This window comes from Octopus bimaculoides, chromosome 9 (assembly GCF_001194135.2).
Source record: "Octopus bimaculoides isolate UCB-OBI-ISO-001 chromosome 9, ASM119413v2, whole genome shotgun sequence".
Taxonomy (NCBI): domain Eukaryota; kingdom Metazoa; phylum Mollusca; class Cephalopoda; order Octopoda; family Octopodidae; genus Octopus; species Octopus bimaculoides.
The window spans coordinates 31,614,726-31,631,269 of NC_068989.1; the positions used below are offsets into that span (position 1 = coordinate 31,614,726).

A 16,544-nucleotide genomic window follows, 5' to 3' on the forward strand; every position below is an offset into this window, starting at 1 on the left:
TATATATATATATATATACAGGGTGCGATGGGTAAATTGTTGCTATTTTATACTTTTAATTTTGTGCATGCACATTGTTTACTTTTGATTTTGTTGACTACACAGTATAGTAGGGTCAGTTGGACACCATCTGTGAGAAAACCAGTACCATGATGCAGTTCACTCTGCCAGAAATTTGGAAACAACATGCTGTACTGCTTGGCATTCACACCGGAAGCTCCAATATGAACATTTCAGAGTGTTTGAGTATCAATCTGCAGACATGTTCAAAGAGTGATAAAAGTCAAACATCCAGTCAACATCATGGTGTTTGGAGTGATAACTAGTGATGGCGACGTTATGCCTCCATTCATCTTCCCACATGGCCTCAGATTCAACATGGAGGCCTACATCAAGTGCCTGGAGGAGGAAGGGTTACCCTGGGTCAAGAGGGTGGCTGCTGGGAGACCCTATATCTGGCAACAAGACTCTTCATCATGGTTGTCAGACAATTTCTGCAACCACATCATCCCTAACATCTGGCACCTAACTCCCAAAACTGCAACCTCCTTGACTATTATGTGTGGGGTGCAGTTGAGTGGGAGACCAACAAAACTCCTTGTAACACCAAAGATGAACTGAAAGCAAGGATTATGGCAGCATTCACCAACTTGAACAAGGAGACTATCCAGAAGAGTTGCAGAAGATTTCAAAGTCGTCTGGAGGCCATGGTTGATGCCAATGGCGATTTTATTGAATAAATTTAACTCTTTAGTATTTCAAGATATTTTTTTGTGATTTTGGTAATTATATCTGTTAGAATGAAATGTCCATGTTATTTTCATTTTTGTGTAATTTAGATGACAGTTTATTTACTGCACCCTGTATATATATATATATATATATATATATATATATATATATATATATACGTTAGGAAGGGCATCAAGCTGTAGAAGCTTTGCCAGATCGGATTGGAGCCTGGTGCAGCCTTCTAGCTTGCCAGCCCTCAGTGAAACTGTCCAACCCATGCCAGCATGGAAAGTGGACGTTAAACGATGACGCGATGATATATATATATATATATGCATATAGTCTTCTTTTGAAGTGTATTGTGTTGTGTTGACAAACTTGCATTTAAGATATCCATGTTTTTAATCAAAACTTGTTAGTTACTATGATGACAACAGTACCTATCTTACACACACACACTCTCTCTCTCTTTCTCTCTCTCTCTCTCTCTCTCTCTCATTGTATTTTTCTCTAACAGCATAAGCTAAAAATGTATCTTACCATCTGTTTCTGTTCTTCGTCATTTTTCAGTAATATCACTGAAATATGTCTTGTGAAATATGTTGGGTCTTCTACTAAGTCCATGCAAGATTTCCTTTAGCTTTATGTTACTGTGTGTTTTAGGTGACTTACACTTTTAGAGGTAATTAAGGAAAATTGCTGAGAGGTGCATAATGAGAATAAAGTTTCAAGCTTTGTTATCTTGAAGTAGCCAATAATGTTAACAATGTTGGGGCTTCATTGCTTTTTCTGCAAATAGTTTTGAACAGATGCCAACAGGCTTTTGCAATGTCAAAGATTACATGTCTGCAGTCACAGCCATTATAAAGTTGTGCATTGCTTATAGAATGTTGTGGAGATGTAGATATTTGTAGCGGAAAGAATTAAGACTTCTCATCTAATTCTTTGTTATTCTACATAGTAAATTCATTTTCAAGTTCACCCAAGAGTAGTGATGAGAGAACAAAAAATATTGTTAGTGTATCTATTTTGTCCAAAGTTCCCAGAAAAACTCCATATTATCACAATCAGCATGAGGATAACTGCCATTTTTACAGTGTAGCTACCTCTAGCAGTAGTGAGTCACACCCCTCTATGGTGACAGACTATATCATCATATACCAAAAATCTCAGGTGTGCACATTGCAATGTCTGCGACAGCATATAAACCACTGACCCTTTAATTTGGTTTCCTAAAATTTTTTAAAACTTGACCATCTCCAGATCTTTACATCTCATTCTAAGAAATCTAACTTTATATAACAAATAAAGATTATGCAAAACTGTCTACAAATCTGAACTTCTGAACACTGGTAGATCAACAATTAGATTATTGGTCTTAAGACCTCATACAGTAATTCAAGAGGTGATCACTTCTCCCAGCTTACAAAAAAATTCAAGCTTCAGAAAGCTAACTTGTCATAGTGTCCCACTACGTTTTCCAACTCTATAAAGGATTTGAACCTAATATTTCAAACTAGTGAAAAATTTATCAATTATACTCTCAATTTTTCCAACATGAACAATATTCATTTACAACAAAGTAGTAAACGAATGGTAACTATAGGCAGAAACGAGATAATTGTCTTTGCTAAGACAAAATTCAAAGCAACTCTTCAATTCTTTAACTAGTAGTCTAGTATTTATTACACCCAATGGTATATCTATGGATCAATAAATGAAAGTAATGGCAGTTAAATCAAAATTATGTATTGTAATCTGAATTGTTAACCCTTCAACTGAGAAAACTAACATTCTATTGACTTAGTTGAAAGCTAATCTCCAAACAATTGTTGTGTGAAATAAAACTAACAAGGAATGTGAATATCACATGGCCAGCATATGTACTTTGAATAATACGCACTTGTGCTTTTCTCTTTCCATCTCTAACTGATGCGTCAGGTCAATGACTTGGCGTCGTAGGACCTCCCCATTTGAAGAGCCACTTTGAACTGCTTCTAATGTGCATTGATTTTGAACAACCAATTCCTAGTAAAAAGTAGAAAATAGTATGAACATTGAATACATATATATAAAAAAAAATACCATGCAGCTGGATATGAAACACAGATTGTAGTAAAGGTGGTGAAGCTAGGGTAATTACAAAAACTGTTAAATGGATGTAGAATAAATATAGCAGCAGAAGCAAAAAGACAGAAATAGAAAAAAAAATTAATCTAAAATAAAGATGAACAATGTAATAATAAAATCATAAACAGACAAATGTAATGGCTATATAATACAGTGAACAACAGACACAAAAAGCAATGTACTAATAAAGGGTGAAAAATACATAAATAATGGATATTGTTTAGATGTTTCGAGAAATAGAAATAAGTCCCAATAAAAGGATGAGGTAATTGTTAAAATGTGAAAAATGAAGAAAATATGTGCCATTACAGAGGATATTAAAAACTAGGTATGGTAAGAAATGAAGTGAATTTTAAAGGCTGTTTCTTAGAACTGCAAGAAGGTTGGTGTGGATCAGAATTAAATTTAATAAAAATGATTGAGTCAAAAGGATACTAGATCCACTCCACCAGCTAAAGACCCAATGGCTCATATACTGAAATTAACACTACCTCCAAGATGAAGTCTGATCCAGCTCAAAATTGGCTCTATGGACAATAAATTTAGACATGTAAGTAGTGGAAGCACTGAATAACTAGCAAGTATTTCATTAATTAGCAGGGTTATTATCTATAGCTTGGAAAAGTATGTGCCCCATTAGGCTGATTTATTCCATATTCACTACACCAATTATCAATTGTATTTCAACAACTCATGATTAGTAAAGCTAAATACAATGAATGTGAAATGGATGTGTGGTAAGTAGCTTGCTTACCAACCACATGGTTCTGGGTTCAGTCCCATTGCGTGGCACCTTGGGCAAGTGCCTTCTACTATAGCCTCGGGCCAACCAAAGCCTTGTGAGTGGATTTGGTAGATGGAAACTGGAAGAAGCCTGTCGTATGTATATATATATGTATATATATATATATATATATATGTGTGTGTGTGTGTTTGTGTCCCCATGACTTAGCAGTTTGGCAAAAGAGACCGATAGAATAAGTACTAGGCTTACAAAGAATAAGTCCTGGGGTTGATTTGCTCGACTAAAGGCGATGCTCCAGGATGGCCACAGTCAAATGAATGAAACTAGTAAAAGAATAAAAGAATAGATAAAATTCTTTTATTAATGGAAGAAACAAAATCTTGAATGATCTTTATTACTGAGAGATAACAACTCTTCTTGATTCTTCAGTGACAGAAGAAAAAATGTTGCCTATAAAACTACGTTAAAATAAAAATAAATGAAAGAAGAGGGTTATAGTTTGCTTGAAGCATTGTGATACAGAAATAGAATAATAAACAAAAAGAGGAAAGGAGGAGAGCTTCTAACAATGCAGAGAGGAAAGTTAAAAAACCTTTATATATATCAGGTACAGAGGCCCTTCTTCAGAAGAATATGATTAAAGAAATGTGAGTCTATGTAGATCCTGCCATTTGAATAGCTAAATGGGAAGTGACCTCAGTCTGGTGAGTGTGCTAGCAGCAGCAGTTTTCCAAAAACTGGTGTTGTTGGTGTCATAGAGGTGACAGTAAGGGTGGTGATGGATGGCTGTCAGTTGGTTGGCTGCAGTGGTTGTCTCCATCGGTGTTATTGGCAATGGTGGTAAATGCCATGGTAGAGGACAGTGATGACATTGTTTACATCAATATTGTTGGAAATGGTAGTAAATGTCATGGTAGTAATCAGTGATAGACTTAGTAAAACATGTCATTATAGTAGATGACAAAAGTCATGGATGAATACAGCAACAATCTTCATCATCAGTGGCAGTGATGGTGGTGGTGGTGGTGGTGGTGGTGGTTGTAATAGCTGTGAACATGGTGCTGGTAAGCAACAGTATTAATTACTGTCATAATGGCTCCTCTCCAGAATCCTGAAACCTTTACTGTTGTCTTTCTCAGGCATGTCAATAGCCCAGATGAGGTTATCCTACAACTGCACCAACTCAAATCCAACACCCTCAGATGCAACAGATGCATTTTCAGCCTAGATATGGTCTCACTTTGCACATTGGTTCCTTCCTGCAGTTGACCTGATGCAGGTCTCTTAGAGTGAGAATTCCATTGTCACTAGCAGAGGTAATATTTCTCTTAACTATTTGAATACATCTGTGTTTTGTTAGTATTGATATCTAATGTCAATGTGAGATTCCTAAAAAGCATAAACAATCAAGTGTTGGATATAACTTCCTGTACAAAGGAGCACAGCTGTCGATCTCTGGTAGGTCTTGCCTGCATATACGAAATGTTTGAAACATTTCTTTGATGAAACCGATTGGGTACTTTATAGTTATGCTCAGCTGATGACTGGTATTAACGTAACAGATAGTAGTTCAGGAATTGTGATGATTGAAGAGTTTGATCCCCAATATTGATACACAGCAGATCAGTAAAGCTCTGGAGAAAAAAAGCTACTGGTTTTCTCAGATTGGCCTCAATGGTGAACTTGGATATCTGATATATCTGACAAAAGAGATTACTCAACTATTTAAACTCAGCTGTACCTTGTCAAGTGTGTTGATATCAGTGTCAATATCTGTTTGTGCATGTCTGATATATAGCAACCACATCATTGAATATTACTTCCTACACAAAAAGGACATAATAGCCAACTTCCAATAGGTAGTGATGATTAATAATTTGTCACATAGATAATATCACAACTGCATTATTCATCAAGCAGAAGGTGCTTAACTCACTTCTTTCCAACTTTCACAAGTCTACATTCAATGCTCGTATTTCCTGTCATGTAACATCACATTCATAGATGAAAATCATACAAACCAGCCTTCCCTAGAGAAAATTTCTTTGTTAGCTGAAGTAATAACTCCATGAACTTTTCCTGCCCCATTCTTACTCTAATTACTATAATTTTGGAACACCCTCTCCACTCTTAACTAGGTCAGTAATGTAACAAGGAATTAATTATGTTGGAACTTTTACTGCTAATTATTTCAATGCATCTACTGCATACAAAGTCTATTTTCTCTGTCAGCCTGCCTGTTATTCCACAACACCTTTTGTGTATCCACAGTTTAGTTGGGTACACTAAAGACTGGAGTCTTGTCGTTTTTCCTGCAAATTAAAAATTGTGTTTTTGCTCAGTTTATTTTAAGCCTCAAGGTTTTCCTTCCACATTTGGAGTTTCTTCTCTAAATTTTCAGTAGATTCAACAATGAGAACAAGGTCATTGGTATACAGGCGTTCCCAAGGACAGCTAGCATTAATGTCCTCTGTTATGACCTGGAGAACAACAATAAAGTACTGGCCTGGGAACCAAACCCTCATGAACAGTTATTTGCACATTTAATTCCCTGCTGAACTCATTACCAACTAGAATCACAACTCAGCAATGAAGCTTACAGGCCAAAGGCCAATAGTTTGAGGTACAGATACCACAAGACTCAGCCCACCCCCACAAACTTCGAATATAAAGTCTTCAAATAGAATTTAAAAAAAACAACAACAAAAGATTGTTGGAATATTAATAAATATTTTATTTCTGTGTAGTTATTTGAAAAAAGTTCATTAAAGTGATTTCTATTTCCTTTTCCAGCAGAAAAAAAGGGATATGTACATAAGATTGCAAGTTAGCAGAAAACTGTCCACCCACTATTACTTCAGTGTATCTACTTACAACTAGGCAGTAAGTGAATGGTATCTATAGACTAAACAACTCAGATGACTTTGATTGAGATAAAACACAATATTAAAAATTCAAAGACAATCATCAATTCTTTTATGAGCACCTTAGTAACTCAGTCATATACAACTCACATTGTATATAAATACTTTTAAAGTAAGGAAAGAGTTGTCAGGTCCACACTGCTTATAAGGATTTTTATTAGGCAGGCAAAAATTAAAAATCTTGTATCTTTTACTTGTTTCAGTCATTAGGCTGCAGCCATGCTGGGGCACTACCTTGAAGAATTTTTAGTCAAATGAATTAACTCCAGTACTTTTTCCTTTTTTTAAGCATGGTCTATTGGTCTCTTTTGTTGAACCACTAAGTGACAGGGACATAAACAGAGGCACAAAGACAGACATACATACACACGTCTATATGCAATGGCTTTCTTTTAGTTTCCGTCTACCAAATCCACTTAACAAGCTATAGTAGAAGACAGTTACTCAAGGTGCCACATAGTAGGACTGAACCCAGAACCATGTGGTTGGGAAGCAAGCTTCAATGCAACACATATTTAAGGAACATGACATTCATACATTTTTCCAAAGCAAAATTAAAATTATTTGTCATGAACCACAGATGTCTATCAGTATGTAGCAATGACCAAAAAAAATCCTAACTTAAGATGGGTGATTTCCCTTGATTGGGATCATGGAGCAAATTCGGATTATCACCCTTAAACTATAACTTGTTCCCAGTAACTTTGGAATAATTGATTTAGTCCACTTGAGGGCGCTTCTAATTATATAACTATTGCTTTGTTTACACAATAGAGTAGTTACCTTTTCGCTTGCAACTAGCATTTTTTATGATACGCCATGTTTGATCCATAACAGTTGCACTGTATTTTGCATGGGTGCACATTCAATACACTAAGTTACTCAGTTCAAAGATGTTTTCTGCATTTTGTGTGTAAACATCCCAACATGAAATAAAATTATCTATGAAATGAAATATGCATTAGAAATCCTTTGCTTCAGTACATGAGCCAGTGATGTTACTTTGACACGTGGAAGGCCAAGGGTGCCATTTTCTTTCAGCTTTGCACCACATCTCAGCGTCTATGAACGATTAACCAATATGATTGGACAACATCCAACATTGGTGACCCGACAAATACACACAAAAAAATTATATCTGAAGGAATTTTGATATCGACACCCGGAATGTTACATATCAACCTTTTCTTCACAGCACCTGGTGTCCAGCTCTTTTTCATCTCTGGCATTGCTTGTTACCATTTCAAAGGTAATTTTCACTTTTCATTACCAAAATCTCCTGGTTCTCAGCCTCCTTCAGAATAATATTTTTTATATTTCAAATTCAAGTCCAACAGCAGTACACTTGCTTTTCATTTCGTTCGCCTTTCTTCTTCTTACATAAGATTACGTATTTGAGTTTATATTCCTCCTCACCCATTCTTTCTGTTCATTTCTGCTGCACATCATAGTCACAAAAGCATCCTTACGATGAGTACTACCTCTATTTCAGCATATGCAGGCAATGATGCTAAGCTGTGGTTTGCCCAACTTGATTCTTATTTTGCTGCAAATGGTGTACAGTCTTCACAACAGAAAATGCATATCCTGATTAGTGGTATTCCTGCTTCTTTAGCTACTACCATAAAGCATCTCATCACCGACCATGCACAAGGCACCTCCTATGATTCTTTCAAATCAAAAGTTCTGAGATGGAACACAATTCATCAGAAAATCGGTTCTGCACCCTACTTCAGGATGAACATCTTGGGGCTAGGACTCCTTCTGAGATTTTATGGAGGATTCGTGAACTCAGCAATGCTGCACCTGAGGACAGCTCATTTGTCATGAAGTTGTTCTTCTCCAGGCAGCCAAACAATGTACAAACAATACTGGCTAATATGGTTGACACAAGTACTATTGACCAAATTGCCACCTCAGAAGACAGGATTGTGGAGTTTTCACATAATCCCACCATGGCTGATAGAGTCGTTGCTTCTTCTTCTTCATCTCCTACATCACAGGCTACCTCAACAGGCGAAGATGCCACAATAAGAACCATTGATTGCTTAACACGCGAAGTCACTAAACTGTGTCATGCACATGCAACATTTCGGCATCACTCGCATACTCGCTCTTCTTCTTGACACCATTCCAGCCCTACTGTCACCAGTTCCTCACTGTTTTGCTACCACTCAAGGTTCAAAGAGAATGCATGTCAGTGTGTTAAGCCCTATTCATTTGGGGCATTGGTAAACTGAGTTCAGAGAGCCTGGGCACAGATCTTTCCTGTAACATTTCGCCTTATTGTGCTTTTTACATCAGGGATCTCGTCTCTTACAAGTGTTCATGGTGGACAGAGGATCGAGTTGTAGTGTTTGGTCCTTAAGATTCCTCTCTACCAAGTCGAATCCTTCAAGCATTTCTTTATATGCAGTGAATCAGTCTCCCACCAGGACCTATGGCCAGATATCCTTATCGTTGGACCTATCTTTATGCTGAGACTTTAAATAGATTTTTACCATCACTGATCTTCCTCATCCTAGCCTCGATGCAGATTTCCTACACCATTATTCACTTTTGGCGGATATCAGGAGCCAGAGACTTCTGGATAGTACCACATACTTACCTACACCAGCTCACGAATCTACCACCACTGTTATCAGTCCGTCATTCTTCGTGACTGCTGCCAGAAACCAGTTTCATGCACTCCTTGCCTCATTTCCCAAGTTGACAAACCTTTCCTTCAAGCCTACCTGGGCAATCCACTCGACTCAACACTACATCACAACGACTGGACTGGTCAACCTGTTTTCTCTCAACCACAATGGTTAGCTCTGGACAAATTGAAGATAGCTCGAGCCAAGTTTGAGCACATGCTCCAGCTCAGCCTTATACGACTTTCCACCAGCCCATGGGCATGTCCCTTACATTTGGCATGCCAAGTTGACATTGACTTTCACCCAGTTGGAGACAACAGATGTCTTAATGCCGTCACCACCCCTGATAGATATCCAGAACCTCAGTTCAGGATTTCTAATCCACTCTGAATAACTGCATGGTGTTTTCGAAATTGGACCTGGTATAAGCATAACATCAGATACCAATGAATCCAGATGTGCCCAAAACCACGGTGACAACACCGTTTGGCTCATTTGAATTTCTATCTATGCCATTCGGACTGCAAAACACTGCTAGTACGTTCCAGCGCTTTACTGACGAAGTTACTTGTGGACTTCCAGGTGTTTTTGCCTACATCGACGACATACTCATTGCCAGTCCTACCATTGAATTACATCAGCAGCATCTTTCTCAATTGTTCCAGTGACTCTCACAGTACAATGTCAAAGTCAACCCAGCGAAATGTGTTTTTGGCAAATCCTCATTGGAATTTTTAGGACACATCATTGATTGTGACGGCATTCAACCTTTGTCCACTAAGATCCAAGCCATCCAGGATTTAGCTCCTCTCATGTCCTTCTGTCGTCTCCGACACTTCCTCGGTCTCATCCACCTTTATCATCGTTTCCTACCTAATTGTGCTCAGAAATTTTAAAGAACAGAATGAAAAAGATGCGGCTATTTCCCTTTCTCCAGATGAATTGCTGGCATTCCAAACAATCAAATCAGACTTAATTCAAGTTGCTACACTAGCCCATATGATTCCTGGAGCACATCTTGTACTTACCATTGATACTTCAAATTTTGTAGTTGGTGCAATATTACAGCAAGTTGTTAATCAATATCTCCAACCCTTGGCATTCTTTTCACGTCAGCTCAGGGATCTGGAAACGAGATACAGCACCTTTGCATGCGAGTTGCTAGCCATTTACCTTGCAGTCAAGTATTTTTATCATTTTCTCGTTGGGCGTGATTTTGTGATTTTCACAGATCACAAACCATTGATGTTTGCACTTCGTTCAAAATCAGACAAATACTCGCCCTGTGAGATCAGACACTTCGACTTTATCTCACAATTTACAAGTGATATACACTACCTTTCTGGAGCAGACAGTGTCCCTGTGGATGCACTGTCAAGACTTCCAGTTTGTTCTTTGTCTCTAGCTGTGATTGATCTGGTCATGCTTGCTACTGACCAGCCCCTTCTGCAATCAATCGACACTTCGTCTCCACCATTTACTCAATGTCGTTTGGAGTACTTACCCTTGTCAGCAACAGACAGAACTATCTTGTGTGATGTATCTACAGGATCACCTCACCCTCTTGTTCCTAACAACCATTGCTCAAGCATGTTCGATGTTTTGCACTCCTTATCTCATACAGGTATTGTAGACTTAGTCAAGCTCATCACAACCTGCTTTTTTTGGCTGGACATGTGCTGAGATATCACTGCTTGGTCTCGCTCCTGTTGTCAGTGCCAGTGTTCCAAGCTCCATACACACATTCGTTTGCCACTCAGAAAATTTGACCAGCCTGACAGTCGTTTTTGCTACATTCATATTAACCTCATCAGTCCGTGGCCTGTTAGTAATGGATACTTCTATATTCTTACCTGTGTCAACCATTCTCCTCACTGAGATCTCCACTGAATCAGTCACCCATGCTTTGATATCAGGCTGGATATTGCGTTTTGGTGTTCCCTCAAGGTTCACCACCAATCGGGGGTGACAATTTGAATCAAAGCTCTTCCATGAACTTTCTCATCTCTTGGGTGTGCAGCATTTGTAAACGACAAGCTACCACCCTGTTTCTAATGGGATAGTAGTGTGATTCCACTGTCAACTGAAGGCAGCTCTTTGTGCATCACCACTAAGATGGACTGAGTACCTTCCCATCATCCTTTTGGGTTGTTGGTCCTCTGTGAAAGTGGATCTGGGTTATTCTTTGGCCAAATTTCTCTACAGTACACCACTATCATTACCAGGCCAGATGCTGGCACCAACTAATACTGCTACCAAAGATCTGTCTCACAACGTCAAATGTTTGCAATCATCCCTCTCCGATTTACCACTGATGAACATCCGGTCACAATCTCTGAAGTCTGCAGTACCGAAGGACATTGCTTCATGGGCCCATGTGTTCATATCTTATCGAGTTCTGCAATGTGCAGACAAAGTTTTCACTGTAGAACTTAACAAAAGAAAAGAAACTGTTTCAGTTGACAGACACAAGAAGGCATACACTGAGCCATCCCCCCACCACATTCACACTACCTTCGCAGACACCTCCTACACCACCACCATATGTTTCACAACCACCATCTTCCAAATCTTATGTTATGTGCTCTGGACACTCTGTACATTAACCTTGAAAGATATCCAAAACATTTTATATTTAAATCAGTCAATTGACATACAGATGAACTGTATTTGTTCCTGTATCATTTGACTGTTTGCCTCTGATGAACTCTTCTTTGCATTGTTTAGTTGCATGCTTAGTTCTCTGGTACATTGTGTTACATGTTTATATTCTATTCCTGTGGTATTCACACATAATTTCTTTTTCTAGGCATCAAATTTTTTTATTGTATTTATGCACATTACGTTTCTTTTAATGGCTACTGGCATAGACACTCATTACACTTTCAGATCAGCCTTTTCCGTGACATGGTTTACCAACCATTTCCTGTTTTCCCATTTCCTTTTTATTCGGTCAGTTCGCCATTGCTTTTTATCTAGCCAAGGAGTTACTGTAGCAATGACAAAAAAAATTGTAACTTAAGATGGGTGATTTCCCTTGATTGGGATCATGGAGCAAATTCAGATTATCACCCTTAAACTATAATTTGTTTCCAGCAATTTCGGAACAATTGATTTAGTCCACTTGAGGGCACTTCTAATCATATAACTATTGTTTTGTTTCCACTACAACAATAGAGCAGTTACCTTTACGCCTGCGACTAGCATTTTTCATGATATGCCATGTTTGAGCCATAACAGTTGTACTGTATTTTGTGTTACTCTGTTCAAAGATGTTTTCTGGATTTCAACAAAATCAGCATCTTGTGTGTAAACATCTCGACATAAAATTATTCATGAAACAAAATAAGCGTCGGAAATTCTTTGCTTCAGTACACGAGCCAGTGGTGTTGCTTCAACACGTGGAAGGCCAAGGGTGGCATTTTCTTTCAGCTTTGCACCGCATCTCGATGTCTATGAACGATTAACTAGTATCATTGGACAACATACAACAAGTATCTAAAGTGCTAAGGACAGAACGCTAGTCTATCGCAGGTAACTTTTTATAGAAGTTCTGAACCCTATTTCCATAACCCAATGAATAAAGCATTTTTTTAGATATCCAGTGGACTTGAACTCACAAGTCAAGTACTCATAGCTCCACATCTTACCAATTAATCTATTTGATGTATATAAATTAATAATGTTTGTGAAATTGCTACAGCTAGAAATTAAAACTGAATCATGAATTTGGCTTGCTGAGTATTTCTTCTACAATGTAGCATGATTAATGAGATAAGAAATAGAATGTACTCAAATATAAAGTAAAAACATTCAGTGAAATCTAAAATATAGCTTATAGAAACAGTTTTGAAATTAAGATAAAGCAAGTAGAATACCTTTCTCTCATGGTTCCACTCACTGCTAAGAGCTGACACTTCTTGGTTATGTTGCTTTTGTAGACTTTCTGTCTGCTGGTTAAACTTTGCCTCAAGTTTTCCTTGAAGTTCAATTAATTCTTCCTGGTGGATTTGTCCTTCATGATCAATTTGATTTTGGAGCTGGTGAGATTTGTGTTCCATTTCTTCCTGTATTTTCTGAAAGGAATAACTTATGAGGTGGTATCAAAAAGTTCTCAGATTAGTTATGTTTAATAAAAAAGAAAAAACTTATTTGTCTAAGCTTTAACATCATCTCCTCCGAAATAGTCACCTTGCGCAGCAATACACCGGTTACATCATTCCTGCCACTTTTGGAATCTGGTTTGGAAGTAATTTTCTGTAAGTGAGTTGAAGACTCTCTGCAATTTGTTCTGGATCTTGACAACAGTGTTAAAACAGCAACCTTTGAACTGCATTTTTATCTTGGGGAAGCTACACTCTCTGAGTGGTTGGCGTTAGGAAGGGCATCCAGCGGTAGAAACTCTGCCAAATTAGATTGGAGCCTGGTGTTGCCATCCGGTTTCACCAGTCCTCAGTCAAATCGTCCAACCCATGCTAGCATGGAAAGCAGACGTTAAACGATGATGATGATGATGATGATGATGATGATGAAGAGGATGGAAGCCTGCAGGTGCTAAATCTGGCAAATAGGGTGGGTGCAGAAGCAATACCATATTGTTTTTGGCAAGATACTCACAAGTGAGATTAGATGCTTTACAGTATATAACTATGTTCCTCATGATTTTGACTTTTACTTTTCACACTTCCAGGATTTGATAAAACAAATAATGGAATTATGCAAGCCAAAGTTTTGCAGGTAATTTTCTCTTGACATGGTGCTCTAAAGATTTTGCTTTCTTATAATGACAATTATCTTTGTTCTTGTCTAAATAAAATTGACTAAATCCCTCCATAGTTACACACTGTAAAACATCTAATCCAATTTTCTAGCACCATACTGGAATTTTAAATTTAAATACAAAGAAATGTATCTAAATACAACAAGATATTCTGTCTGATATTCTGTTGAGTGTCAATCCTTGTCATTAGCTAAAGGAAATATTAACTAATATATATCATATTTCAGCTTTAGATGTTACTGAGCAAAACTTACTTTAAGTTCAGTGTAATATTTTGCTTCTAAATCCTCATAAGCCTTCTGTCTTAAGTTTAGTTCTTTAGTCAACTCATCCATTTCCCTGCGGTGTTGCCGCATCATATTAGTTTCTTCTTGTTGGCAACGTTCTATCAAAATATAACATTTAAAAACAAGTTAGCAGATATGGTTAGTGTAATTAGAGTGTTAGTGAAATTTCACTTTCTTCGTAAATTCATTAAAAAAAAGAGTGAAACAAAAAATATATCAAAATAGCAGTTCAGGTACGAGACTATTAACTACATGGACAGGAATTTGGCCCGAATCATAGTGTGGTATGATCTAAACAACTAGACAACTCACATTTCGACACTTATCTCAGGGTTTTTAACTAACTATAAGTATCACTCTCTCTACATTGTCGTTGAATAGATAACAATTAAAAGAGCAATTAAAAATGTTAGCTCCAGCAATCTCAAATGTCCAAATTTGCAAAAACATGTCAGTAATGTCTGCATAGAAAATAGATCTAAAGCAGAAGAATTTACTGCTGATGAAATTCACAGAATAAGCCTTTACTGCAAAGTTCAAAGGAGCCTACATTTTGGTTTCTAAGAATGTGGAAAACAGCTAAAAACCAAAAAAAAAAAAAAAAAATTAATACAGCCCTTCAATAAAGCTTAATAGGAAAAGTAACCCTCAAAACTACTAAACATAATGCCTAAAGATTTTATCAATCTAAATATAGGCTTGGAGACTAATTTTAGATTACACATTTGTTATTGAAGCTTTTATAGTGAGTCCCTTATCCTTGGAGTGGTGCCCATTTGTGTAAAAGTCACTCAGACAATTATTGCAGTTCTTTCAGAACTTTAAAAAAAAAAATCTGTTTTTTGAATCAAGGGAATCTGGTGTAGGTATGTGAACAAGTAATTCAAAAGAAATGGGAGATGGTTATTAAAAATCATTATGCTGTGGTAAAAAGAAAAAAATACTGAAGTTTAAGGATCAGTACTTTATGAAAGAAAAGAAGAAAGGGAAGTTCTATGCACTTTTATATACGAGCCCTGAGAAAGGAGATCAGAGATGAATGGTAGATGTGTGCAAAAGTAGGGTAAGCAGCAGCAGCAAAGTCATCGTGCGCAAGACTTGTCAGTGTAAACTGACGTACTGGTATGTATGTGCAGGAGAGTCAACTAGTCTGTGTACAACTATATGAGTCGAGTGGGGAATTAGAAGAAATATAAACAGTTGCTGATATTATGTTAAGAGTTTGAAAATAAACCTTTTTTCCTAAAGTTGGTTACTAGCAGGGAGATGTGCTGTTGTAGTAATATGAAAGTTATGATGGAAATAGCCTAGGAAATTGAAATGGCAATCCAAGGGTTTAGGATGACAAGTGTTGTTGCAATGAACACTGAGCAGATGCTCTCGGAAGTGATCTGTCAATTTTAACTATGTATAATGCATTACAAAGTTGACATTGAATGTAGTGTAATACATTTTGAAAAGAGGTGGGAAGCCTGAAAGGTGGAGTTAGAACCACATAAAGTTGTGATGTTGGTAAATAAAGAACAGGTCTTACACCTCTCCTAAAAGTAGGTAGATATTCCAGACTGACTGTGACCAGAGGTAAAGGAACTATGTTCAGGAGGTTACATGCTATAATTATGTCTGAAAGATGGAAGTGAAACTCAGGAAAGATGGGAGTAACAGCTAGATCATCATCATCATCATCATCATCATCATTGTTTAACGTCCGTTTTCCATGCTAGCATGGGTTGGACGATTTGACTGAGGACTGGTGAAACCAGATGGCTACACTAGGCTCCAATCCGATTTGGCAGAGTTTCTACAGCTGGATGCACTTCCTAATGCCAACCACTCAGAGAGTGTAGTAGGTGCTTTTACATGCCACCGGCATGATGGCCAGTCAGGTGGTACTGGCAACGGCCATGCTCAAAATGGTGTATTTTATGTGCCACCCGCACAAGAGCCAGTCTAGGGGCACTGGCAATGATTTCGCCCGAAAATCCTACGAAGGCCAGTCAGGTGGTACTGGCAACGGCTATACTCAAAATGGTGTATTTTATGTGCCACCCGCACAAGAGCCAGTCCAGGGGCACTGGCAACGATCTCGCTCGAAAATCCTACGAAGGCCAGTCAGGCGGTACTGGCAACGGCTATGCTCAAAATGGTGTATTTTATGTGCCACCTGTACAAGAGCCAGTCCAGGGGCACTGGCAACGATCTCGCTTGAAAGTCCTTAAACATGCCGAGGGCACAAGTGCAAGAAAGGCGACACTGAGCACAGGTGCCATCACAATTTTGCTTGCCCCAATAAGTCTTCGCAAGCTG

At 37.8% G+C, this 16,544-nt stretch overlaps 1 protein-coding gene across 1 annotated transcript in view; it reads right to left on the minus strand.

The window, feature by feature from the left end:
• Positions 1–16,544, minus strand: part of LOC106872513 (golgin subfamily A member 4) — a 254,301-nt gene that overhangs the window by 62,845 nt on the left and 174,912 nt on the right. Inside the window, exons 14-16 of the mRNA XM_014919531.2 lie at positions 14,205–14,335; positions 13,049–13,246; positions 2,636–2,760 (exon numbers count right to left, since the gene is read on the minus strand). Of these exons, the coding sequence (XP_014775017.2) occupies positions 2,636–2,760; positions 13,049–13,246; positions 14,205–14,335 (454 nt within the window). The remainder of the gene's footprint in view (positions 1–2,635; positions 2,761–13,048; positions 13,247–14,204; positions 14,336–16,544) is intronic.